Consider the following 27,796-nt stretch of genomic DNA (forward strand, 5'->3'; position numbering starts at 1 on the left):
TCAGATGAGAACAGACGACACAATTACGGGCGGAAGGGGGTAGGATAAAGGGCAGCAGAAGGACAGGACAGACCAGAAGGCGAACGAGACGACCGAGACTCGTACCCCGTACGAGGAGGAGCATCGACATGGACTGACCCGACCGGGAGTGACGAGTGACGAGTGACGGAGCGCACATGTGGATCAACTTGTCCATCCCGCACACCCAAGTCCAAGTCAAGACGTCTGTCTATTTGGGTCTTGGTTCTTTCTCCAAGTCTCCTCTCTCCTCAACAACGGGACGCTGGAACTCCAAACTGGGGACTGCGGACCGGGACTAGCATGCGAAGAACAGGACAGCTTGTTCCCAGCCGGGCAGGTCGAAACAGTGTGCGTGGGCATCTGGCCAAGCGGCATGGGATGGGGAAAATCTTCTCATCTCCTACTCGCCAAGCGAACGACGAGTCCGACTCTGCCAAAGAAGCTAACAAACGTGGGCAGGCGGGCAGGCAGACAGGACCACTCACCAGGTACACACACACCCCTCTGGCCAATCTTGTTTCCCCCGGTCCAATCCAGTAATTCAGCCGTTGGTGCTTTCGCTAGCCCCGGGGCGCAGCCTGGTCAAGACGCAAGTTGAATGTGGCCTTCAACTCTGTCTCTGCTGTTCTCCTTTCTTTGCAGAGTCTCTCTGTTCAGGGACACTGTGCTGGCTGCTGAGAAGTCTTGGGCAGTGGAATTCGTGTCCAAGGGCCAAGGACGGCAGCCAGAAGACTGGAGCCGTGGACCGGCACCAGCTTATCTGATTGAGCGAGGGCCTTGAAGGGACCCTGAAAGGCTGAAACGAGCATATTCGGGGTCTATTGAATCATGCGGTGCGCGTATTGGACGGTGCCCGTACGCGGGTAACCCGTGCTCTTTTCGGGGCCCCCATTCCTTACCTCTTTCTCTCTGTCTCTCTCTCTCTCTTGTCAGGAGCAATAAAAGTTGGCAGAGTCAAGAGCCAAAAGACACGCGTCAGAAGCGAGCAAGAATGGAGAACGAGTGGGACGGGACCCAGGACCCTTGAAACTCAATTCGGTGCACGGCTCTGGACGTGGCGATTGAGTGGGAGTCCAGCTGGGGATACCAATCCCGAACGCTGCGACGTAGGCGGTGGAATAATGTTTCTGGAAGAAAAAGAGGCACAGTCCTGAGTTGAGCCTAGTCTCTACCCGTCTTGGTCTGGGCTTGTTGGGAACTTTGGAAACCCGTCTTGACTCTCGAAGTTGAGACCAACCGGGCCTCTGCTGGGCAGTTGTAACGGTCGAGAGTTATTTGCCGATGGAATAAGGACGGAAATACTGAAGAAAGAAGGGATGGGAATTCGACTCGAGTTTCGCCGTTTCCCTGTTCCGACTTGCAACTTTTCCCTCTCAGAGTCAGACAGTCTGTCCCAGGTTGAGCTTGCCGCGGTGCTCATTTGACGAGCCGAGCTGCTGGGCTAAATTGGCCCGAGAGAAATGGCGCTTGTCAAGCACAGGAGCGGAGGCCGTTTCCTATCAACGACGACCGGGGGACGATCCAGGCTCTTGGCCACGGAAAATTTGCTTGGCTGCACCCGCTGCGCCTCTGTTGCCCCCCACAGAATCTCGCCAGCGGCCAAGCGGGAGAGGAGAATGAATCCGTAGGTAGAATGGAGAAGAGGGAGATGGGCCCCCCCCGTTGGAGATTGGGAGCGCAAGGAACGCCTGCTGGTCAGACCGTTCAGATTTCTGCCACAGTTGGACGGTACGAATACCCGCAACCTATCTCCCCGACGGCGGGTGACGACTGAAGCGAGAGACATTCCGTGGCTTGGCTGTCGCATTCTTGGCCGAGCCAGCCAAAAGGTGGTGGTGGTCTGGACGCACACGCACCAAACACGGCTTCCCCTCATCCCATCTTTGGGATGCCTCGTCGTTTTAATGGCGCGTTTCCTCGGCAAGCGTCCTGCAGAAGCTGCTGTAGAAGGAAGCTTTCAATCTTCAGGAACGGTGGAAGGGCAGGGAGTTCAGCTCACCTCAGCTGGAAGCCCCAGCCGACGAGACGTCGCGCGCCACCGAATCAAGAACGCCTCCCGATGTTAGGGAACAGCTGCATGCCTGTCAATCTCGTTGACACCCCACTTAGCAGCCACGACTAAGGCCAAGGTCTGAGAGGAAGACGAGATGCAATACGGAGTACGTACCCGTTACACTCGACGCGTACGTAACTCGAGGACAAGAAAGTTGAGTCGTTCCATTTGGTGGAAAGTGATAGGCAAGGGGCAAGACCAAGAATAACCAGAAAAAGTGGCTCGGCACCACTTGCTGGCGACGCAAAGGCGGCGGCGGCGAATAAAGGGGGTGGAGTGAAGGTGAGATCAGAGAATCTTGGTCGAGATGGGCAGAGTGTGTGATTGCATATGCGGCCTGCATCATTGATCCGTGATGATTCAGATGATTAGTAGTCCCATTTCCCTGGAACCGTTCGCCCAAACGCGCATATCCGTACAGAGTATTCGTATACAGGATAATCAATCGCCTGACGAAAAAAGGTGGCAGGAAACATGCGAGGACGATCCAAATGGGCGGGATGCAGATTGCCAAATGCGCGCATCCAATACGCGCGAAGCTCTAGGGCGCGAATACGTCGTTGGTGGAGTTTGCAGAAAGGGGCATAGCGGCCTTCCTGGCGAAGACGCTGCAAGCCTGCCACTTTGGCATCATTGGTGATTTCCTCGTGAGGGGCTGTTGAATGGAATTCGCCGCCTTCAATGGTCCTGCGCCATTCGGACGGGTGGGGGAGGAAGGGGGGAAAGTCGCATTCCTCGACCAGTCGTCTTTTCGAATTTCCCAGGCTTGTTGGAGTTCTTGATAAAAAGTCGGTCGCATTTCCCCCAGGGGGTTTCGCTGGGTCTGGACCCGTCTTTGGAACCGGGTTGATTGAGATTCGACACCGACAAGACGCAGATCGGCAACCGTTGCGCTCCACGTGTGTGTGTTCCCTGGTTTGGTGTGTTCCTGAGGTAGATTGAGTCACGGTGTGTCTTGTGTCGGCTTTCGTCCCGACAGTGACGAGAAGCTCGGATCACCTCGGATAAACTAGGGACCACCTCGGAATATTCTCCACTTCTTCTTCCGGCAACTCGGCTCCGGATTGGAACGATAAGAGTGGGTAACTGGACGGAACGGAGTGCTCCTTCCACGCGCTTGGCGCTCCCGCTGACTAAGGTTTCATCCTGTTTCGATTGCCACAGCTCTTTCTCTCGTAACGCCTTCCTCCTCAAACTACCTACGTCTCTAACGAGAAAGACGAAGCGCAAAAAAGCATCATGTCGTCGATTCATACCAGACCACCTTCATTCGAACAACTGACTTAATAACAGTGAAAATTCTGCAAACAATGAAGAAAAAAAATCCGTGAAACCATGCTGACTCGGCTTAGAAACATCGGCCTTCGTCCGAGTCACGTGGAAAGGTGCATCAATCATTGGACGAAGCGGCACAGCAGCATCAGATCACCAGCAAGATGGAGGGGGCGGGGTCAGCAGCAGCCTTGGGCAGAGTTCAAATCCGACAGAACACAGTTTTGCCTTCCTTCATGACACAATTTGCCGAAAGTCGGACGTCGCTGCGAGCTTGACGCGGAAAACATCAGCAAACTTCGGGCGTGCATTACCCGCCGTTCGCCAAAATAGCCCCAGTCCATCGGAACCGGGCTCTTGACAGAGAGCCGCATCGGACCGACGCTCAATCTCCAAGAACCGTCGGCCGGTCATCCTTCCTCGAAATACGGGACCATGCCCGCGTATCAGTACGAACCGCTCTCCTCCCCGGACTCCATCAGGCTTCTGCTTCTACAGCCCTCCGACGCCCGCGATGCCGAACTCAAGGGATCCCTACTCAACACCACGCTGGCCGAATGTGACTACGATCTCATCGATAGCTACACAGCCCTTTCTTACGTATGGGGCAGCAGCGAAAAGCCATGCCAGATATTGCTCGATGACATGGCATTTGCCATCACGCGGTCGTTGAACGACGCTCTGAGTGATATGCGCGACGCCACACGTCTTCGGAGAATATGGGCCGACGCTGTTTGCATCAATCAGGAAGATATCCCGGAACGCAATAGCCAGGTTCTCATCATGAAAGACGTCTATTCTACTGCTCACAGCACCGTTATTCATCTTGGAGGTCTCACGAAAGAACTGGACGCAATCTTCGAAGCTGGACCTCCGGTCCTTCAATACGACGTGTATGGTACATATTATTACGAAGTTGCGAGGAAGGATGTGGAACTTGCTCGCGCAGACATTCTTGCTAGGCCATGGTTCACTCGCGTCTGGGTTCTCCAAGAATTGGTTTACTCCAAAGATCCTTGGGTTCAGTGTTCTACCAAGCGGATGCGTTGGTCTGATCTCCAACGTCTTTTCTTTGGCCCGGATATTGATCATCGTGGTATGGACTCTGTAATGCAGAGAATGAATTCTTTCCGACAAGAGCCGCTGCGTTCGGGACCCTTTCGACACGTCCTGGAGTCTCGTCGAGGCTGTGGCGCTCAAGATCCGCGCGATCTCGTCTATGCGAACATCAGCATCAGTGAAGACAAGGAAATTGCGAACTGTCTCAAGATAGACTACAATGATTCCTTGTTGCAAGTTTTCACCAAAGCGGCTCTCTACATCAGTTCCTACATTCACCCGTCGAGTCTCATGGACCAAGTTGACGACGTGCCTGCCGAGAAACGAGTTCCTGGCCTTCCATCCTGGGCCCCGGACTGGCGACTACCGCCTTCTTCTCGGTGTCACTTGGACTCTGCATTTAGGTTCTGGGATAGAAGCATAACATCCCGGGACTACGGCTCGAGCTATGCGCTATTCACTGAAACTTTCCACGCTTTCACTGACAGGAACTTACCGCCAGTGCTAGGCCACATAGGGTTCAAGATAGGGGTTATTGAGAGCATCAGCGGGATTCTGCCCGAGAAGGGCTCGCAACAAAACCCTTCCCCTGTCGCTAAGGACTTCCAACAAATATATAAAAAGCTTGCAGAGATGTCGCGCAGCATAGATATCTGCACCAAGGCTTTTGAACAACGGCAGAAGCACTGGGAAGTTGAACACGAGAAGTGTTGCGATATTCTTAGCGACTCTTGGAGCCGCTGGTTCCAGAACTTGCACGAGACGCCGCAACTTGGGGGGTTGGGCAGCAAAGATTTCATTTCCTACTTCTGTCAATGGGTATCAAAACAAACTACCAAAATTCGGATCGAGGACGGAGGTCTCGATACCAAAGATTGGTCCGGTATGTTTAAATGCCTGCAATTCTACTGTAATCAGGATCAGGGGGAATGGTTCGAAAATCATCTCTTTCAACGTCATTTTCCCGAGGAAGTATTTGAAGGCAGGCGACTGGCTTTCACCCAAGATGGAAGATGTGGGCTTGTTCCCTCACGAGCACGGAAGGGCGACATGGTTGGTTTTCTTGCGCAAGGGGATCTACCCGCCATCTTTCGGCCGAAAAGGACAGACCGAAACTCAGAAATCGGCGAAGCTATCGTACGGGCACTCCGGCGGGGGAAGCTTGGTAGAATTGACATCGTGAAGAGGCTCCCTCGAGAGGAGCAGGAGACAAGAGTCACAATACCTCTGCCAGAGCTGGAAAGCTTTAGCGCCAGTCTCCTTTGGGAGTTTCCAACAGAGGGCGCCGTCGACGTTGAGCACTACTCAATTATCGGGGAGTGTTTTTTCGAGGACTGGTATTCTTTGGAAGAGTCACGTTTGCCGAAAATCGAAAATTTGAGGGTCTTTGCCCTGCATTAAAACGAGCGCATAATCGAGGAGTCAACACCAGGACAGAAAACAGTCCAGGACTGGTTTGTGGATGTCTCAGTAACAAAAGTAGCTTTACATATACATTATTATTTTCTTTTCTTTCAAATAGTTGTGGAGGGCTTTTATTCCGTGATCACAGCCGGTCACCTTCCCATCTCGGGGCGTTGAGTATTAACGCCATCAGCGAGCCGGACAATAATGCAGTGACTGGAACGGTAATGAACCACCCGAAGTAGATCCAGGCTACAAGGCGCGGATTGATACACCTCCAGTCCCCGTTTGCAAGCCCGACTCCTACCGTCGCACCAGCAATACACTGCGTAGTTGAGACTGGCAACGCCAGTCTCGTTGCCATCAATACTGTAATCGCGCTGGCGAGTTCCCTTACAGTGCGTGTTAGAAACATCCTGGATACAGCGAAGAATGGACAGATTGCCAGAAGACCCATCTTCGAGCCAAATCTGGGAGGAGTCCGAGGCCGAGAAGTACTCACATCGAGAAGCCACGAGAGGGTGATATCAAAGTCAACCTGTTCCCCAGGTTCCGCATCACATGATACCCGTACGTCAACAACCCAAGCACAATAGCACCGCCGCCGAAACACAAGATCCATATCGGCACCCCGACGGCCGTCTCCACCCTCCCCGTCCGCCAGATATCATACGCCGTCGCAAACGGTCCGATGCTATTCGCCACATCGTTGGCGCCGTGGATGAAGCTGGCGGCCGAGGCCGTGAGGATCTGGAGCGCGCTGTACATGTATTCCGCGCGGTTATCGTAATGCGGCGCGCGGGAGTGCATGTCCTCGATATCCCAGCTCAGCACGGCGTTGCGCTTCTGCAGCTCAACGACGTCCTTCTCCAACCCGCGGAGGACAACGCGGTTGATCCGCCAGCGAATGACATGAAAACTGTTCCAGGGCCCGGGCGGGCGCGGAGGTATGATCTCCGAGGAAGAGCGGCGGGACTCGGAGGCCGGGGTTCGCGGCAGAGCTAGCGCCGGGGAAGGGAGGACGACGGGGTTGTGGTCGTCTTTGAAGAGGTCGTTAGGGGTGTTGCTTGTTTGTATCGATTCCAAGAGGGATTCGGAGGCGCGGACGTAGGCTAGTTCGTCGGCGGTCAAGTGGCCACGATAGTAGTCTTTGATGTTGATCTTGTTCACACCCGGCGGGGGTGGGGGTCGAGGCGGGCGGTTGAGGAGCCAAGGCCCTTTCCAAATCATGGTCCAGTGGAGCTCCCAGTCCTCGTTGACGATCTTGCGCCAGAGGTAGGGGAGGATGAAGAAGGCTTGGAGGAGTGTGGCACCGGTTGCGATGGAAAAGACGGCGATGAGGATCTGGGCAGCGTTGAGTTCTACACGGGTTTGGACGCCTTTCCAAGTCATGAGCACTGCCACATTTCAGTTCATCCTACCATGATAAGGGGTAAATGAGAGAGACTCACTCGTCAACGCGGCAAACGTCAGGAACGTGTAAAACGGGATAGTATAGAACGCATTCCGCACCGCATTTGTCTTCGTCAAGACGAACTTCTTCGTGACGAGAAATATCCCGGCCCCCAGAACGCCAGAGAGCCCCGGGGCCACAACCCAAGCTGCAAAAACCTGCGAGACACCGTTCCAACCCCAGGTCACCTTTTGTATGCCGATCGAGGCCGTCGCGGCGCCGACGATGCCACCGATGATGGAGTGCGTCGTCGAGACGGGCAGCCCGTTGCGCGTGGCAATACTCAGGAAGACGGAGGAACCGAAGATGGCGCACATCATGACCAGGAGCAGCACGCTCGGCCGGTCGTCGTATAGGTGCGGGTCGATGATTCTGTTGCGGATGGTGTCCGCGACCCGAGAACCGATGGAGACGGAGCCACCGAACTCGGCGAAGGAGGCGATGACCACCGCCTGCTTCATCGTCAGGGACCGCGAGGAGACGGAGGTCGCAAAGGAGTTTGCGACATCATTTGCGCCTAGGGATGTTAGCTGTCGGCCGGGTCCAGCTCAGGTAGGGTAAGGTGATGATAAGGGCTAATATCAAGCTACGAGATTTTACATAGCCTCGAGAGTGAGGCAGAGGATCCGTCAGACGCACCGATGTTCCAAGCATCCAGGAAGGAGAAAATGGTGGTTATCGCAAAGATGTAGTCATATTGATGGAGCGCCGCTGCCATAGCGGCTCGTCCGGCTCGGTGGCACGGAGCACGGCCTCTGGTCTTGAAATCTAATGTCGTTCGGCTCCGGAATGTTCGGCGGAGCCCGTCCCGCGGACATGGCGCTGGCTAGTTGGGACTCATGCTTCGAGTCAGGACGTCACAGCTGTTATCGTATGAGTCCTGATGTAACGATTCACGACGGAGAATGGAAGGCGAGTGAAGCGCGTCGTGGATTGCGGGAGTGGATGCGTGTTGCCCTGTGCTGCGACTGCCCGGGGGTCCAGGGGACGGTTATATGGATTGAACATCCGGCTTGCCGTCAGCCGAGATCGAATCAGGGCAGGCTCCGAAGTTTCCAGCGTCTCAGGGATCTTGGGGCGATGCTGATGTGCATGGAGGCTGCGTGGGCGGGATGACAGGCCATGGTGCGAGGCTGTCTGGTCCGCCCGGCTGGCTTGGCTTCAGTGTGAGGAGCGCTTTTGGCCCTGTACGAGGGTCCTGGTGTCCCGGTCTGGGGAGAAAGACACGAGGCGAGTGCATGGTCAAGTACAGGGCGGATTCTGCTCGTTGAAAGCTCGTCAATGTCGTTGACCGATGGGAGGCGGAGCTCGTGGCCAGAGGGTGTGATGGGTGAAACTCGCACTTCAATTGCCCAGGACGAGAGAGGCTCGGTCGCCCGTAGAGGTGAATGGCATGATTCCTGAGCTGCAGGAGCGTGACGAGCTCAGAATTGGCCTTGGATAGAGTGATACGCGACCTGCGTACGAAATCGGAGGAAGAAAGCTGTTGGGCTTGGCAGATGTTGAAAATAAGAACCAATGGATTGCCTGGATTCGAGCACGATGTTCAACGCCGCATGTTCGCCAAGGCCCACCTCCCACGCGGGGGAATTTGGGCGTTTCCCATTCCGGTAACCGTTGGCGGCTAGGCATTCACTCATTCACTCGCCATCGGTTTTGTCGTCCAGGAACGAAAAGACGTAAATAATTTATTGGAAGAAGCTGTCAGACTTTCAGAAACTGAGAACGAGGGTGAATTTGTTCGCTTTCTGGGAGGTCGAAGGCTCGGCTAATGCGAATATCCCATGCGATCTCATCTACACTGAGAAACGGGAAACATCGATGATTAGCAACAGTTAAATCTGAGACAAAGCTAACCGTCCCAACTTTCAGTTCATACTTACTGACCGTGTCAAGACACTAAATAATGACGGAAGTTTTATTGACAAAGACGTGGTAACGACGTTGAGGACTTGGAGCCGCCAAATATTACTTGCCAAGTTCATAGCCGTTGAGCCCAAGAGTCCAACGCCAGGGCTACGAGGGCAGAGACGTTTTAATCCAATCAAATTAAACACGAGACACGCTGTAACTCGTAATCTGGACGTGGGTCTTACGTGCATGTGGATTTCGGTGACCATTTGGGATGCCTCAACTTCAACTGTCTGGGCGCAAGGGATTGAAGGTGGTACAAGCGTACTACTCGACGACAGCTCTCCTTCCATGTCAAGGTGCCTTTTCGAACATACTCGGCTGCATTCGTAATATTACTGATGTAATCCTGAACTAAACTTTTGCCAACCCCCATCCACCTTTGGCAACCCGGCAAGCAATCAAGAACGAAGTACCGAGAAACAAGCAGAGCCCACCGAAGATGAAGGCATACGTATACTGACCTCCACCGGCTTTGATCAGTGAGCCTGCCAGCGGAGGGCCCGTCAAGTTGGCAAAACTAATGATCGAGTACACCATTCCCATTCTTGTACCTGCTTTTCGGAGATCGGTCGTCAATGATGATAGTGCGGCGGGGAAGAGGCCTTGGACGGTAGCCCCAAAGATGCCTACATTGAAAGGCTTCGTCAGCGAATGGTTCGAGTCTCACCGGAGATATCAGGGAACAAGAACATACCATATAACACAGCCCAAACGTACAGTGCTGAGGCACTCTTTATCGCCATCCAGCAAAACAGTAGGATCGTGCAGACAGCTGCCGCAGGAGTGACCACATTGAGAGGGCCGAGGTACAGATCCGCGAGGAAGCCAGGGATCACACGGCCGAGGGCCCCGACTCCGTTCATGATCATCAGAATATCGACGGAAGTATCGTAAGAGAATGATAGTTTGTCGCGACTGAAGGGACCGATGCTGGTGATTGTTAGCATTTCCATGTCCGGATTCACAGAGTCGTGACTGGGTAGGTAGCGTACTAGTAGAAGGCGAAGTATACACCCCAGAAATTCTGAGAGCATTAGTTACCGTCAAACAGGAGCGAGGAAGCCGAACATACAAAGAACATCCCGATCGTAAACAGGAGGTAGGGCTTCTCCTTGAACGCGGAAAGTTCAACAAGTGAGCCCGCACGCCTCGGTCTCAGCCTGGATCTCATGAAGATGTTGGCCACCAACAGAGTAACGAGCTGAACTAATGCCATAGCACGCATAGTCCACCCAAAGCCAACCTTTGGTAACAGTTGGCGAGCCATAACAGGGTATATCATGCCTCCTGTAGCCGAGCCGCTGATGGCGATGCCGATGGCCAGGTTCCGTCGACGCTTGAAGTATGTCGATAGAACGGCCATGACAGGGCAGAAGAGTCCACCCATGCCAAGTCCGATGCAGAGACCTTGCGACAGGAACAACTGCCAGTATTCAGTCGCAAACGAGGCCGTGAGGCTACCCAACACCACGAGTGCAGAGCCTGTCGCGAAGACGCTTCGGAAGTATCCCGCATCGGTGAGACGTCCCGTTAAAACGCCGACGACGAAGAGAAAGAAGACCTGCATCGAGCCGATCCAGCTGATATCGGAGGCAGGTCGGGAGAGGTATTCTCGGTAGAAGGTTTGGAATATGCCGAAGGAGTTGATGGTGCCCCATGTGTTGACGACGACGAGATGAGCCATCAGAGCCTGGGTCCAGGCTTCTAGGCCTCCGTCCGGTGGTGGTGCGTCGACCTCGCTTTGGGCTTCGGCGTGGCTCTCAGCCTTTTCTTTCGTTGTGTCATTTCTCTCGATGTCTTCGTCGGAAGTGTCGAATATTATAGATGTTGAAGGTGATGGGTGAGAGCTTGAGGTGTTATCTGCCGGCATCTCCTTTCTCGGTTCAACCCCTGAACATGCTTCAGTAGCCTCCTTCATGGTACAAAAACACAGCGAAATGACTTGATAAAACGACAGTATTGTCTGAAAAGCTTTGTGGTCATCATGCCATTGAGACATTGCCTTTTTCGCGACTTCACGCCGCTTATATCTTCAAACGCTATCAAGAGTCCATCGGCGGACAACATCGCAGACCCAGCATTACCACCATCGTGACAGCTACATCCCATATCTGCCGTCGCAAGCCGAAGCTCTCAACTCAACTTCCCGAAAACTTCTCGAGGACATGTAGCAGATTGTTCTGCAAGACCCATAATCTGACTCAAGTTGTCCAACAGTTTTCCGCATCGTCCCCCTGAATGGGGTTTTCCGGTCGAGTTTTCCGGCAACCGGCGAACTTTCCCGCGGGGAAGATAACGACGTGGCTGCGCGTTGTAGTGCGGCACTTTAGTGCTACGGGAAAGTGGAAATTTGAAGTCCATAGCGGGAAACTAATGTTGTTCGAACCCTGTCGAGAACGAGTTTTCCTTCGGCTCACGTCGGCATACCTGGTGATGCTCTTGTTGGACTGACCAGAGGCCAACTTCACGATATGAGAACTCAAGCATCCTTGCTAATACGCAGTCATACGGGGCAGCCCGGGCAAGCATTAGAGGATCTATATAAGTCTCGGTTACAGAATGCCATTAGGATTTCACCATATGATCAACTTCATCCTGTGAACGGAAACATGCAGTTCTGACTGAACACTCTCATGAGTCTAACAAACTCTCCGTGGCCCGTTGCAATCATACTTCGCTGTTAGATCCAATGAAGAAATTTTGCATAGAGATGAAATCAAGTTATGGTTTCAAGAAGATAGAAGAAATAGGTTTGTCACAGGGTAAAGCTCACGAAGATATCTCATACCCTGATGTCGTGAATCAGCCACTGCGGCGCTACAGACGGAGTCTGTGTCGACTTTTTCAGCGGGCTGAACACCTCAGATGTCAGGTTCCTTTTCATGAGATATGTTCACAAGGGTTGACGGCGAGAAACTTTTCATTTGCTTCAATAATTCTTTCAAACATCGCTTGAGACTTCAAATTGACGCATTCTTCATTCATCGTCGCAATCTGTACCAAACACCCAGACGCTCCGAGAGGTAGTCTGCCCAAGCTCTCGTCTTTCAACCACCGGCCGACCTAGTCTACCAAGATTTCCATCCGATCGCGTACCAGACAACGCGTTTGCAGCGTTTTCGCGACAATACACCTATGAGGAGCGCCAGTGCCGGAGAACAAGCATGAATCAAGGCAATAGAGCCAGCTGCCTCTGTCCGCTGCCAACTGAGCTGCATCTGATGATAATGAAAGCCCTGGGAGGACCGTCCGACGTTGCACCACTGCTCACGGCATGCCCTGTCGCATGGCGATGCTATGCTGCAAACCATCGGTTTCTTGTCGACTCAATGGTCGAGTGGGAGGAGCGCGCATGGGGCAAAACCATGCTCCCCGAAGCAACTACGGTCCTTCGCCTTCGTTCACTTAACGAAAGCTTCGCCGGAAACTCTGACGCGGAAAAAGCTGCACACGCCGCGAATCTCGTGCACTTCACGCAGGGGTCGATACGAGAAGTGCAGGGTTCTCCAGCATGGCCACGCAGCATTCTGAAGCTGGCGCAGCTTGACAATGTTTTTCGGGAAGCTAAACATATCTGCCGTCACATGGATGATCTCAAAGAATTGCCGCCTGACATGACGATCCCTCTCGTTTTATTCCACGACAGGACGATAGACCGATTCAGCGTCTTATGGTTCGAGATCTTCTGCCATGCCACCGCACGATATCGAGACTATCTGGAGGACGAAAAGGCCGAATTAATGGAAGGAGCTTTGCTCTTCAGGGCCAGGCGCCGATCAAACAAAATCTTCGGTCACGAAGGCGGCTCCCTCGGAATGATGCGGATAATCGAGTTCAGCTATGCACACCTCAAGGAGTGCCTACGGCAAGCCTCTCAACATGTTGTAGGCATAGAGGACATTCCCGATCAACCTAAATTGGCCGACAGAATCTTGGCTCAGAATCGCTTCCGAGATTTACGGGAAGCTCTTGAAGATTACGATGTCGTGGAAAGCTCAGCGAAGCTGACATCAGACCAAGGAAGTCGGACTCTCCGTTCTTTCGAAAGCATATCAACAGGCCGTCTGGACAGACAATATCATGTATTGGCCAAAGCTAAGCTTGGTCTTCAGCTTAGTGATGAAGAAAACACACCTCTCCCGCTCTATCGTATCGCTTGTGAGAGCAATGGTTCACACCGAAGTTACATCTTTCAAAAAGGCCCCCCAAAAAGTGAAAAAAAGCTCATAGCGGTCGCAGCGATCAACACCATAGCGGAGCACGATAAATGGAACCAAGCCGACGAGTTCAACTGGATCTGGGAAATGCTCACACAAGGTCTTTGCACAATCAGCTTGATTCTACGGATGAGCCAGCACGAAAGAAAGCAGTGGGCGTTGCGTACATTCAACAAAGTTGATCCGGAAAAGTATCTTCGACTGGTGAGAGTATTCAGCGATAGAGATACCATATGCAGGGAGAAATTCAGGAGCTGTGTGAGATATGAGGTGCTGATAAATCTATCGAAAAAGGGCCCAGTTTGGGGCCCACGTCGCATAAACGAGTGGAATTGGCATGAAGAGGTTGAGCTTCTCTTGGAAAATGGAGGATACATGTAGATGGCCCTAAAACTGGGTTTCAACTCATCTTGGTCCCAGTCCACTACCACACAGGTGATGATTTCATTCGAGATTAATCTTCTCGATGGTTACAAAAATACAACGTTCAAAGTTCAATAAGTTCCTGAGTATGCTTCCAGGCTGCCATGACTTCTATTGCAGCGAAGCTTTGTCTATGTGACTAAGGTAATTGAAGCATTTGATCCGTCCGAATTCGGCAACCGAAGCTCATAATAATTAACTGATATAGCTGTGTTGTCAAACGTTTCTTGGCAAAGAAGCAGTGACTCCAACACCAATGACGAGGATCTCATACTCGGTCGGTTTGATCAACCTCATGGACATCATGCTCCAAGCTTTTCACGTCATCCGTCTTAGCTACTTCCCGATGCACTCCGCGATCGCCTTCATAGCCACTGTAGTGTGATTGTCAGCAAGAAACATTCCGCGAAGCCGTTGAAAGCTCCAGGTGATGTACTACTGAAGCGTGCAGGAGACTTACAATAGAATATCCATTTGGTCGAGTGTGACGCCCTTGGTTTCCGGAAGAAAGAAGAAGGCCCAAATCGTGGCCAGAAGCATCCAACAAGCAAAGAAGAACCATACGCCGAAGTCGAGGCTGCTGAAGATGTATGGGAGGGCTTTTGTGATGATGAACTGGATTAGCCATTGGGTGAAAGCGGCGAAGGTTCCTGTCATGTTGCGAAGAGCTCCCGGGAAGATCTCTGCAGATATAATCCATCTGCCCAAAGTCAGCTTTGATATTATCGTTATGGATTCGGGCTTTTCACTTACGGGATTCCGTTGAGGCCAAAGGACCAGCTGTGAGGAGTTGCATTGATTAGTTGTACGAAGAACATATCATCAATGAGATTCTGTTGACTTACAAAACGGAGTAGATCATAATGGCCGCCGTAGCCGCTCGACCTCCCGCCTCAGTCGACGAAGAGAGTTGTCCTCCTGCAGCAATAATCGGTGCAGGATTGCCGACCTGAAAGGTGTCAATCACTACGCGGCCATGGCTAAAAATGCAAGAGACCTTACTTTGACGTAGGCACCCACAAACCACAGACAAATCGAACATGCCAACGATGAAATAATTGTTGGTCTTCGCCGACCCCAGACGTCGATGAGAGCACCGTAGAAAATGATGGACGCGACTGCCTTCACCAAGCCGTAGATTCCGGTGTAAAGAGCCACATCTGAAATGCCGATGGAACCGAATAGCATGGGAGAGTAGTAGTTGATGGCTGTGAGTCTTGGTCAGAGAAAGAACGCACGATGTTGTGGGATGTCTGCACAACTCACCTGCGGCGCCCGACATGTTCTGCAATGCGAACGAGCAGAACACGAGTAACAAGCGGTTCCACATGCCCTTGCGTGACAACTCGGACAGAGCGCCACGGATGTAAGCGTAGAAGCCGTTTCCATATGCCTTCGCAACCGAGGCCTCCTCGGCAAGCCTAGCCCTGATCATTCCCACCTCCTCTTGCATGTACTGATGGTCTGCTGGCAGATGTCTCAGCGCTACGAGCACCTTGGCTCCGTCCTCTTCCCTTCCCTTTCTGTAGAGCCAGAGCGGTGATTCGTGCAGAAAGAAGCCGCCGATGAGCAAGGCGCCCGCGGGAATAAGCTGGACAGCCATGGGCACTCGCCATGAAGCGGAGCTGTTGGGGTTCATGTTCTGGTTGATGCCGTAGTTGATCCAGAACCCGATAAGAGAGCCCGTCTGGTAGGTGACTTCAAAGAGTCCGGTTAAGATCCCTCGAATCGAGGGGATGGAAAGTTCAGCGATGTAGGAGGGGACAGTTGCAGTAATCACGCCACAGCCCCAACCCGTAAGTGCTCTGCCGGCATACATTGAAGCCAGGTCATTGGTCGCGGCGACCATTGGAATAGCTCCAGCGAGAAACACGAGGTTGCTAATGATCAACGCCCATTTGCGACCTACATACTCGGTGACTGTTGCACAAGAATATTAGATCAGAGACACTGGCAAACCACAGGAGAGACGAACTAAAGAAGCACATCAATGCGCCGCCTAGAGCACCGGCCTGGAAGGCGGAAGTGATGTTGGAGGATATCTCCTTGGACGTAGCCGACGTGATGCCGAAGTCTCTCACAAAACTTGCGCGCGTGATCGTGGTCCCGATAAACGCCGAGTCATAGCCGAAACTGATGAAAGCCGGTGTAAGTCAATGAGCCCTTCTAGTGCTAACGAGAAGTTAAGGCTGAAGATTCCTTACAGCAATGATCCCATGGCAATGATGGCGGATTCGATATAGAGACGCCAGTTGTAGACCTCCTTCGGCGTGGGCCGATCCTCGACCGCGCGAAGACCGCCCATCTTGCTCCGATGAGTAGCGACTGGTCGTTTGGGGGGTTGCAAAGGACTTCGAGATGTATGCAGGTAGGGCTAAGCTTTCTCAACGCAACCGTATCAACCTGCAAGCAATCAGTGCATCGCAGAAGAAATAGAGTGAGCGAACAGAGTAAAGTTCCGAAGAAAACGAGGTTCATCCTCGATTTCCGTACTTATCCCCGCAAATCATGCCCCGTCCCACACTCGGTCCATGGGTGCGGGGGAAATCTGGGGAATGGCGCGCCTCACGAACCAGACGTCTGCTGCAGAGGTTGGAGATGACCGGGGTTGTATGGCCGCGGACCTCGCTCTCATTAACCCGACACCGACGAATTCAAGGCAGAGTTGCACCAATGGGGCCAGTGCAGATGGAAGCCGCCGATCTGTCCCGACGAGCAGGGAAGACTCGAAGCAGCGTTGATGGCAATTGGAGAAGGCAGACAAGCGATAGTGGGGTTTCTTCTGTGTGGCATTAGGATTGGGTAACTCGATCCTGTTCTGGTTGAATGGCTGGGGTTTGCATGAGCAAACATGGGCAAGCGGTGAGAGCTTCAAATCAGGCGCTTTCGAGATCCAACAACTCAAATTTCACGCAAGCTGTCAGTATACGCAAAATAGAAGACTCAAAGTAGAGGTAACCTTAAACATCAGTAATCACTTGCATGATTAGGACTATCCTCTCTAAAGGAAAGGCCAGGTTTTTCATCAAAACCGCGCCAGAATCCTCATCTTCCAATGTCGTCTGATTTGAAGTGAGATTATTCACAACCCTGGGAACATTGAAACATGTCCACTTCATGTCCCCACCCCCACTTGCCTTTAGTCCCTTCGCGGAGAAGTTCCGAAGTTAATACCAACGTACCGTGAAGATATACGCAGCACGCTGGCTGAGACCTTTCAACGCCGTTCGGAATTAGGGCTTTAAACAAGACTGCAAAGAAGACCAAGTCTTGCATCTTGTCAGTCCTGTGCGTTTGTGTGAACTTAACTCTAGACGAGAAGATACGTCCAGCAACACCAGCAGCCTTCATGTACCGGCAAGTTGGGAGCAAAGTCGACGCCAAAGAGTCACACGAGAAATGGCAGAGTCCGGTATAATAGCTAAAAGAAGAAGTACCGAGACGTAATAGTTGAGGAATACAATATAGCTGAAAGGCTTCCAAGCTTATTATCGTGCCGGTGCTAGATCTGGGTGAGCTGAAGCCTGAAGGCGATGAGGAACTCCCATGAAGATAAAGATTAGGAGATCCCGAAAACCAAAAGAACCACAGCTCAGTCTAACCACGAGATTGCCACACGAAGATCGAGCTTGCGAAAAGAATAAGAAGTAGAGTATCACTCAAGACCGACCCACTGGCCGTGACACCCGCTAGTACATGCATCCGGGCGCTTGAAGCTGATAGCTTGCGCTACAAATGAGGAGATTCCCGATTTGTGAAGTAATCTAGAGCTTGGATGGTGTGTCGTTTTACCGTAGCGCTGATAGTGTGAGCGAGAAGCGCCCCTGGGTCCAGTCATCGATATGGATAAAAGCTGTGGCTTTAAGAATGTGAGCATATCATGCCGCGACGCATAGGTAGAATCAAGTAAAAGAACAGACGCTTTGTGCCAGACTGTAGCAGAATCTTAGCTTCTCTACAGAACTGAGATAGCCTCAAGGTGATCCGGGACATTTGCAAGAACTGAGGGTTTCCATAGTACTGATATGTGAGATAAGGTGACCCAAGGTAGCTGTGCGGACGGACGTCTCCCCACCTGAAGTTAGACCTGATCAGCAGCATTTGCCAATGAGATGCCAGATGTGTTATCATTGAAAAGGTCCTTCTTACCGTCTCACAGATGAACAAACGTCCATCCACTAAACTACGGAAATGATATTCGGCGTCAGGAGCTAGCTCTGCTAGGCTCTCAAGATCTCTCCACGGGAGCATGAACCGAAAGACCTTTGGCCCGAAAAGCTTGAGCTGTTGCGCCCCGGGGCCAATTTAAGGAATTGGGGGGTTGCAAGTAGATGAACTAGATGGCGAGCCGTTTGTGGCGTGAGCCCCATGTGGTTAGAGGTTAGGCCGCTGATGCCCACAAGTTGACGTAAAGATTTCTCACGGTGGGGATTGGTATTGATGCTACAATCGGGTTGACGTTCACTTTGCATGATGGCATGGCCTTCCTGGTGGTGACCGGAGGTTGGACAAGCCAGTCGTACAGTGGTCTGTTGATGTAGGACTGGGCAGCTTTGCGGCGTATCTCATTTTGAGGAACTGCGTTTCTTGTCTCTTTCACCGTTGAAGAGTAAGAATGAAGTTTTACGCGTCTATTCTCGAGGCAAGGGTAGCTTCAGAAGCTTGAGGGGCAGATTCGGTCCTCCTCACCAAGTACCGGAGATGCGGGGCCGCTTTAGCCCCACTTTATCGGGCATACCGGCGCCGCGTGGTCCGAAAATCGCGGCCATGACCAAACCCGTATCTTCTTGGGCAATCTACGAGACACTGCACAAATCTTGAGTGACTCGGTGTGTAATCGGGCCAAAACATTCGAAAAATTCTTTCCGGCGTCAAGCTTTCTTGATCCATTTACCTAACTGCTCCGTCAGACGGGATTGCGTTCTTCCGCCAACAGAGCCAGCGTCGGGTTGCGATCCGTTGCCCGGCCTATGCGCGTCGCTCGGACCAGATAAAATCGTGAGCTGACAGCTGATGCGATTTATTAGGGTATGATGACGTTTTAGCCAGCAAATAAAGCGAGCATTTGGCAGTTCACGATCCTGTCGAAAATATGGAAGAGGCGGAAGACAAATCCCGCCTGGATCTCCCTTAGTCTCAACCCACCAACTTCCCCACACGGCCTCCGCAAAGTCATTTCAAGACCTCCACAGAACTTTGCTGCCCTCCGCAATGGAAGTCGTCCGAACGAGGAGCTTGGGCCAGAAACATCCAATTGTCTGGTACGCTTGACAAACAGAGCAACTTGGAAAAGGTTTCGACCAGCACATGACAGCCCCCAAGTTCTCCAGATCCAACAAGATCCCTTGCAGCGGGGCCAGCCTGGCGACTCTCTCGGCCATTAACCCTTGCTTCCCCATGTGCGGTAACAGCGAGCAAAGGGCCGCCGAAATTGCCAATCCCCACGAAGTCATGCGGTCATTCCGTGATCTGCCCACGGATTTGGTTTGGGGTGCCACGCTTTTGTCTTGCATCGCACAACCGTCAACCAGTTAAAGAACGACCCAAGACGAATATACGCTACGGGGAAGGCAATCGGATAGCTTCCAACACGTGCCATGTTGCTCATCCGGCAGCCCGACTTGCAGAGGCCGGGCCAGCCCTTTGCGTTCTCCCCAGTCCGACGATAAGTTTCAGCGAACTATATCCCGTCCGAACCCCCGCGACTCCGCATCTCCCGCAATTTCTTCTTCTCACCTCAACACCAAAGCGCCACTATCCATCGCCGCTGGGGCAGTAGCGCGTCGTCGTACGGCTTGGCCGCCCCGCGATTTCTTCCCCATCCCACGATTTCCCGACCGCGTGGTCAATCCTTTTCGGCCCGCAACGTCAGTCCAAGAAAGCCTTTTCATGCTGCCGTGGGCAATGTTCGACTAATCATCGTCATCGCCATCTCCGCCGAGCCTCAGTAGCCCAGGGAACATGACTCCTTACCCTTGCCTCTCTCGGCGGGACTCAACCTTGGCTCTCCCCTGGCTGACGTCGTATCGAGAGCCTGAATGACAGTGTGTGTTCCCACCCAAGTCGATGTTTGGATCGTCTGATCGTCCGATGGTATATAAGATGAACCACTCACGGTTCCTCGTCCGAAGTCTATCGGACGTCAAGCGGCGAGCTCTTCAGTTTCAACAGTACAGCATGGCAGTCCTCAAGGGTAGCGCCGTCTTCACGGCCCTCGCGTCTCTCGGAGCCATCGTGGCCCCCGCTGCTGCGGACGTTCCGACCATCACGCCCGAGTACCTCGCGACGGCGGGCAACAACTCCCTCTTCACCCGTTGGAGACCGCGTTCTCACTTCCTTGAGCCCCAAGGCTGGATGAACGACCCCTGCGGTGCCATCTACGACGCGGCCACGGAGACTTACCACCTCCACTACCAGTTCCATCCCAACCACGTCAACTGGGGAAACATCTCCTGGGGCCATGCCGTCTCCAAGGATCTGTTCCACTGGACTGACATCCGCGACTGGGCCAACGACTCGTCCGTTTCTCTTGCCGCTGGCGCATACGCCGCCGGTCCCCTCTCCATGTTCACTGGTACCACCCAGGCAGTCAACCTCGAGGGCGAGAACGACGGCACGCTCCTGACCTTCGCCACCGGAATTCACTACCTGCCGACGAACTGGAAGCAGCCGTACATCACCGGCACCGAAGTCCAGGCCCTGTTCACGTCTGACGACCACGGCTCTAGCTGGAACGAAATCGGCACTGTGATCTCCGGCCCTCCCGAGGGCTGGAACGTCACCGGATGGAGAGACCCCAGCTTCTTCGCCAACACCGATCTCGACGGCCTTCTCCAGGTCAGCGAGCCCCACTACTACATGGTGCTCGGCTCCGGCCTCAAGACCGGCGATGTCCCCGCCCAGCTGCCCGGTGCCGCACGCCCCGGCTTCATCGGCCCCCGCATCCCGCTCTACTCCGCTCCCGCCTCCAACTTGACGCAGTGGACCTTCCTCGGCGCCCTCTGGGAGCCCGCTGCGAACGGCTCTCTTGGTGAGCCTGACATTACCGGCTCTTACGGCTACAACTTCGAAGTCAGCAGCTTCTTCGACCTCCCCGTCGGCGACTCGGGCGAGAAGGCCTGGTTCGTTTCCATGGGTGCTGAGGGCGGTAACACGACTCAGCACTGGAAGGAGCAGTGGGCTCTCTGGAACCGCGGAGACATCGCCCGCCGTGACAACGGCTCCGTGGAGTTCACTCCCGGCTCCGGCGGCGCTCTCGACTGGGGTATCTCCTACGCCCAGGCTACCTGGAGCGACGCCCGCAACGACGGCCGCCGTGTCATGTGGGGATGGGCCAACGAGGACCTTGCTGCCGACTACACCTTCAACACCTCCAAGCAGTTCGGCTACATGGGTTCCATGAACCTGCCCATGGAGCTCTTCGTCAAGGAGACCAAGGGAGTCGTCAACTGCGGCGAGCAGAAGGACGGCAGCCACTGCGTCGAGAGCTGCAACGGCTTCACTGCTCAGACCCTCGGCATCCGTCCCCTCCCCGACGTTGTCGAGCTCCTCCGCGCCGGAGCCGAGACCCACGAGTTCGACGTCGGTGAGCTCACCGACGCGAACGTGTCCGTGTCCGCCGAGATTGGATCTTCCTACGAGCTCACCGCCACCCTGAGCGACTTCAGCGGCCCCGCCGGCATCGTCGTCGGCCAGAGCCCCGACAACGCCGAGTACACCACCATCGTCTTCGACCCCGAGGCCCAGGAGATCAGCGTCGTCCGCGACCACAGCAGCCTGCTGCCCAACTTCAACAACGCCACCTTCGTCGGCCACTTCCAGCCGTACGAGATCCACGAGAAGAACAGCACCACGACCAAGACCGAGGAGCTCAACTTCCACGTCGTCCTCGACAACTCCCTGCTCGAGATCTGGGTCAACGAGCGCTTCGCCCTGACTGCCCGCATCTACCCCTCGCGCAACGACAGCACCGGCCTCAGCTTCTTCGCCGGTGACGCCGCGGCGCCCAGCGGTGCCAAGGCCACCTGGAAGAACGTCAAGGTCTGGTCTGGTCTTGCCCAGGCTTGGCCTGAGAGGCCGGAGGATACCAGTGTCCCGTTGGTTTGGGACACTGCTGAGCAGACGAACAACTACACCTGGTGGGCGGGATACTAGACCTGATATTACCAGGCATGACGAAGTGATAGATGATTTAGACGTTTAGTAATATTTATAACTTAAATATAAGCAATATCCATAATCTGAAGGCGATGTCTTTTGTTACACCTTAAAGTGTATGAACTAAGCCCCGTGCGACTATGTTTCTTACGTAGATAAATTGTATGAGCAGCCAGCCAGCTGCTGCAGCTGAAGCCAAGCACGAAAGAAATGGCGGCGATGAATACGATCGATCAGATAGGCCAAAAAAGAAAGCATAGAAGCTTCAAAAACGAAAAATGAAAGGGACGAGACTCGAACTCGCGCGGGTTGCCCCACCAGGAAACAGATGTTAAGCTGACCTTAACCTGGCGCCATAACCAACTCGGCCACCCTTCCGTGTGAAGATCCTGAGGATCTGTCGATGTGGAGAGGCCGAAACCAAGATGGCCATAAGCCCTACGGTGGAGCATTGGTTTTAGCCTGGAGAAAAATGTCCGAGTGGAACCACATGGTGAAAACGTTGCCGTCGAGCCGAAGCCTGGCTAAGATGAGCCTACTTACTGATAGACTCATCGTTTCAGTTGGCTATCCCAGTTGCCTTACCTGATGGCGTTGTGGCTGGTTGAGCTGAGTAGCGGCTGGTTGATTGTTCGTGAGAGTGGTGACGAGATTAGAAACAGACCAACGCTGGACCAGCCATGGCTGAAGCTGAAAAACGAGACGAAAGTCGCCATTGTGCAACCCTAAGCGCCGGCATGTGGCAGCCATGGTCGGTTTGCACTGAGGTCTGGTCACTCAGATAGGACTGGAGAGGAAATACAGGGCGGCCACAAGCCGGTGACAACCCCGACAACTTGCATCAATCGGAGTTGTACACGACATCCCAAACGATGTTATTGTCCGTTGATGAGACGGTTTGCTCCGTGCAGCAGCTTCACTCTAAACCCAGAAAAGTCGACTTAAAACAAACAACCAATGATCGCATCCCATCGAGCTCTGATGATGCCCCTGAAGAGACATTGAACGTGCGTCCCGGCCTCCCTTCTGCGCCAGGAATGCAGCAGCAGCCCGTCAAACCGACATACGAGAGGATCCAATGATTCGGTTCACCGGTGTCATTCCTTCCCGCCTAGCCCATCCATGTGGAGATCTTCCGCGTACGATCATCGCGATCTCCCTGCTTGTGCACCAATCAGTGCGCCCGCGTCGCGTGACGTCATGTGTCGGTTACCAAAAACGGCGAGAGCTGGCTAGCCACGCGCTTGACGTCGGCGGCGGCTAGTTCTAGTCCAGGCCGAAATCATGATTTTGAGCTTGTCCCAGCTTCAAAATCATGAGACCCCCCCTGGACTCGCTCGGAAGCTTCCTCCGTCTTGCAAGCTCCCACCCTGCACGTACTATTGACCATCGACATGTTCAAGGGGCGGCATACAGAGACTGAAGAGATGGCTTCACAACCATCGCCACCGCCAACACCGGCAGCACCTCCACCGGCCGCAGTGGACCCAGCAGATACCCCAAGCCAGTCAACTTATAGCTATTCAAGCCAATCCAGTGTGGGACAGGAACCGGAGATCGTGGAAGCCCACGAGGAAGAGACACCAACAGACAGTCACCTTCTCGCAGATGTGGCCATCAAAGAAAAGCCGATCGAGGAAAGAGGGCACGCTGAGATGGACCACGACGAGGTTGAGGTGAAAAACTTGGGATGGAACACTCAGGCTCAAAAAGTTGCTCAGCCAATGGTTGGCGGCTTAACGAATGAAGAGTTATGGATTCTAGTCAGACGGTTTGACAAGGTAGGGCGTAGGAACGACGTGCCATATGCTGGTGATGGATACTGACTATTTCCTTAGCAAGTATTCCATGTCAAGTCGATTCCCGAAGCACCGGTCAGTCTCTCCCGCCGGAGATCCCTGGATAAGGTTCTGACTACGTGCAGCTGGCATCTCTTGACCTGAACATCGCGGACGAGGAAGAGTTCTCGCCCGACAAGCTCCGCGCCCACGTTGAACGCCTGTACATGACCGTGATCGTCGGCGCATTCTCGTTCTGGAAACACATTGTCCGCATCCGCTCGTGGCGCGAGTGGAAGCGCACCCTGACCTTTCTCTCAGTCTACACCGCCGCCTGGCTCCTCGACTTTGTCATCCCCGTTCTCGTCAGCTTCCTCATTGTTCTCGTGCTAGTCCCCGAAGCCCGAACCTTCTGCTTTCCTCCAGCCCCTGCGTCCCTCATCGACAGCAAGACCGGCGGCGTCAAGAAGCCCGCGGCGGGCGTTCTCGCGTCCGACGATTCCATCACGGGCGCCCCCGAGAAGCACGCTGGAGAGGCGGTGGAACAGGAGGCTCACAGCTTCGTGAATAGCATTTCCTCGCTCGTCATTAGCACCGCGGCGGGAAAACATCCTCAAGGCGATCCCCACAACGATACCGCTGTCCCAGACCCAACTAACATTACTGAAGATGTCGTCAACGCCAAGGACAAGACCGGTGGTAGTAATCCAAGCACTCACCACGACAAGACCAAGAAACCGGTCTCCGAAACGGTCTGGACCCAGGCGAGGCCCGTGATGCACGCCATTGCGGATGTAAGTTCTTTCATGCCGGGACCGTTTCTCATCCGCACCTCCATCTGACCCCCATTTAGCTTGTTGATACATACGAACGATTTGGAAACGCCCTCAGCCCAACGCCGCCCTTTCCCCAGCAACGGCCCCGTCTCATCCTGGCCAGCGTGCTCCTGCCACTCCTGCTTGGATCGCTCTTCACGACGTCTTACATGGTCCTGAAAGGAACCGGATTCATCGTCGGCTTTACCTTCTTCGGCGACCCGATTATCCAAAGAGGCCTGGTGTTTATCAACCGGTCAGTCTTTCTGTCTACTCTTATTGCTCGCACAGCTAAAGTATGTCAATGTCCAGAACGTACCCCCATTGGAAGAAATATGTTGAATTGCGAAACTCCATCCTTAAGGGTATTCCGACCAATGCCCAACTCACAATCACGCTTCTGCGTATTGGAGAGAGGAATAAAGCGCCATTGCCCCCGCCGCCTACTTCGACCACGCCCCCGCCTGATCAACCTCATGCGACCGCTGGCCAGGGACTAGAGCACCTCGGTAAGTCTGATGCTGATCGTTTGAAAACTTCACGGCTCACACACTTACAAGGTGATGGTCAAGGTGTCGATCAAGCCGAGATAGACGAGGCCATCCAACCTGACGAGGCCGTCCTCGCACCTGCGGTATCCGAGACAGATGAGCATAAACAGAAGAAGGGTCACAGGATCATCAACTTCATCAAGAGCACTGCAAAGGGTGGCATCAACACTACCCTGGCAGCAGACAAGGTCAAGGCTAAGGCAGGCGCTAAGCATGCGAAGGACCGCTTGGGTGTGGTGAAGAAGCAGCCCGACCCTGAGAAGGGTCCGATCAGCTTTCCGGCCCGCTACAAGGGTAAGAGAGGGCATGCCTTCATCACGGCCACCGCGACGACTCCGGCATTGAGTTGGACGACAGAATCCGACGATGTCAACCCCGTGTGGTCCATGGCGATCGCCGATATCGAGGTAAGGCACCACTCGATGAAAGATTGAAGTCCACATGCTGACGTTAACGGCAGGAAATTCGCAAGGTTGGAGGTCTCGGCTGGAAGTCCAAGATCTTTGTGGGATGGGCGACTGATCGCGAGATCGCTGATGGTCTCGTCATCACCGACACCATGGGCAAGCAACACCACCTCACCGCAATTGTAACCCGAGATGAGTTGTTTAACCGTCTTGTTGCTATGGGCGCACAAATGTGGGAGGCATGGTAGACGGGTGCTTTGAAATCACGATGAGAGTGAGAAAGGAATACAATTACTCAGGCGTTTAAGCAGGCGTTGGCAACATACAGAGATATGAGCATTCCCATGACTGTACACCAAATCAGATATTACGAACACAAGAACACATGCATATTAAATAGATGCTTTGATTACGATATGTGCTGCCTGGTGATACTTACACAAAACTTTGTAAATGCAAGAGAGCATCATACACAGGACATCGGCATGTGGTGTTCCAAAAACACAACCTGGCAATTGATGGGTCGGGTTGGAATCCTGGGCTTCTGAAAGGATTGTACAAATAGCGTTCAGACCGGGTGGACCGAGTCCTTCGCCGCAGGAGCCGGACTTGGATCGGAGTTGGGTCCGGGGCCATGCCTTTGGCATGTTTTGTACAGTGAGAAACTACCATCTCAAGGCAAGCAGCTTTATTTATCCAATTCGATTAAGTGCTACTGTAAAACCGAGACAGATAATATAATTGAGAAAAAGCTTATCGAATATCAATAAGAAAACGTTGAGTGAGCACCTTCCTCGCCTGTGACCTCACCCAAAGCCGCTTGCAGGGTTGCATGTTTTAACTTCTCCCTGGCGAGCGCCACAAAACGCGTCGAGATCCACGTCCCGCGTACCCCGGACTCCGTCTTTCGGTTGTCCCCGGAGCATTTCAACACCGACATCCACTGCTCGTTTTGACATAGAACGCCGTTCTCATTTTCTCACAGCACATATCACTCTGGCAACATGCCCAAGCGCGGAAGTTCATCACGCGGGCGCGGAGGGAAGGCGGCCGGCGGCGCTGCTAAGCGCAAGCGCGACGCGTCTGAGGCGGAGAACGTGGCCGGTATCCAGAAACGGAGAACCGACGCCAAGAGTAGAGAAGAAGGCGTACAATGGGAGAAGCAATACTACCAGGGCGTCGGCATTGAAGACCTCGGCGGGATAGGTTGCGGGTTTTGTGGACTGATAACGCCAAAGATCCCGTTCCAGGCGCCCTTCACTGGCGACGGCAACATCGAAGTTATGTCCGGGCTTGGAGGGCCAGGAGATGGGAGTATTCGACTGTGCGGGCCCCCGGACTATTGGGACCATGACATGGGTGCCATATTCATGGTTCCCCTCCGGCACATCGGTGAGCACACCCCGTGACAGGTGTTCTACTTATCGTTGCTCACAAAACGACAGAGCAGATATTCGTCCTCCCGAGCCTCTCTACACCCGGGGAGGAGGCACATGAGGTCGTCATCGTTCCCACTGGGGCTACAGGTGCATCTTCAATCAAACGGGAGTATCCTCAGATTATATCGTTCAAATGGCCCGACAAGCCAGTCGACGAGGCGTTGAAAAGGAAGAATTCTAGCAAGACGTACGAAGAGAATGACACCTATCTCTCTGTCCTCAAAAGGGTGTTGGACAAGGAACTGGAATCTTTCGACAAGGCAGTCATTGACCTGACAGCCGGGCTTGGCGATGGCTTAGTGATCGGGAACTCTGTTCTATCACCACCTACAGAATCTCACATGAAGTCCAAGGCCAACGGTGAGTGTCAGCCGCGATAGCACAAATACTCTCACACCTGTTGAATGTCATGCTGACTAGCTCAAGGTCACCTTAATTTCCTCAACCAAGGCATTCTCTTCACCTCTGAAACGCAGCGTGTTTACATGACGTTTCCATCGTTGGACAGCGTAATGGTGATTCGGGCGAAGGGTGAGAAAGACAAAATTGTCGGCCTCAATGTCATCTGCAGGGCCAAGGAACCCTTTTACGATGACGGAGAGGGCGGAGCAACACTGATCAACTTCGGACAAATGGATCCCTCTCTCTTGGACGACATCAAAGGCTACTTGAAGAAGCACGATCTCAAGATGATGCTCTGTGAGCAGGCCTTTTACGACTATGAGAACAATGTGCCGGCGACTGGGTGGATGCCTCTGATGGGCTGAATGTGAATTATTCTCATTGGAAGAATATTCTGTGTCAACTTGTGGTGCCTAGATGTTGGGCTTACC

At 53.5% G+C, this 27,796-nt stretch overlaps 4 protein-coding genes across 4 annotated transcripts; 3 read left to right on the forward strand and 1 right to left on the reverse strand.

Annotated features, from left to right (window-relative positions):
* Positions 1–3,781: 3,781 nt before the first annotated feature.
* On the forward strand, positions 3,782–4,457 carry CkaCkLH20_04256 (uncharacterized protein; the record flags this gene model as incomplete). The annotated part of the gene is made up of 2 exons (XM_038886975.1): positions 3,782–4,244; positions 4,309–4,457. The coding sequence occupies 2 exons, from the start codon at positions 3,782–3,784 to the stop codon at positions 4,455–4,457; spliced, it is 612 nt and encodes a 203-aa protein (XP_038747679.1).
* A 1,850-nt stretch (positions 4,458–6,307) lies between these two features.
* CkaCkLH20_04257 (uncharacterized protein) lies at positions 6,308–16,121 on the reverse strand (the record flags this gene model as incomplete). Its single annotated transcript, XM_038886976.1, has 14 exons — positions 6,308–7,206; positions 7,261–7,779; positions 9,638–9,802; positions 9,871–10,106; positions 10,169–10,200; positions 10,249–10,941; positions 14,091–14,190; positions 14,277–14,516; positions 14,570–14,596; positions 14,662–14,765; positions 14,819–15,024; positions 15,083–15,736; positions 15,792–15,949; positions 16,021–16,121. The coding sequence occupies 14 exons, from the start codon at positions 16,119–16,121 to the stop codon at positions 6,308–6,310; spliced, it is 4,134 nt and encodes a 1,377-aa protein (XP_038747680.1).
* A 3,872-nt stretch (positions 16,122–19,993) lies between these two features.
* CkaCkLH20_04258 (uncharacterized protein) lies at positions 19,994–21,970 on the forward strand (the record flags this gene model as incomplete). The annotated part of the gene is made up of 1 exon (XM_038886977.1): positions 19,994–21,970. The coding sequence occupies one exon, from the start codon at positions 19,994–19,996 to the stop codon at positions 21,968–21,970; it is 1,977 nt and encodes a 658-aa protein (XP_038747681.1).
* Positions 21,971–23,697: 1,727 nt separating this feature from the next.
* Positions 23,698–27,730, forward strand: CkaCkLH20_04259 (uncharacterized protein; the record flags this gene model as incomplete). Its single annotated transcript, XM_038886978.1, has 10 exons — positions 23,698–23,754; positions 23,812–23,847; positions 23,898–24,545; positions 24,605–24,822; positions 24,879–25,075; positions 25,127–25,524; positions 25,578–25,768; positions 26,510–26,916; positions 26,970–27,323; positions 27,390–27,730. 10 exons carry the CDS (start codon positions 23,698–23,700, stop codon positions 27,728–27,730), a joined length of 2,847 nt encoding a protein of 948 aa, XP_038747682.1.
* Positions 27,731–27,796: the final 66 nt, after the last annotated feature.

Source organism: Colletotrichum karsti (assembly GCF_011947395.1).
Source record: "Colletotrichum karsti strain CkLH20 chromosome Unknown Scaffold11, whole genome shotgun sequence".
NCBI classification, from domain to species: Eukaryota; Fungi; Ascomycota; class Sordariomycetes; order Glomerellales; family Glomerellaceae; genus Colletotrichum; species Colletotrichum karsti.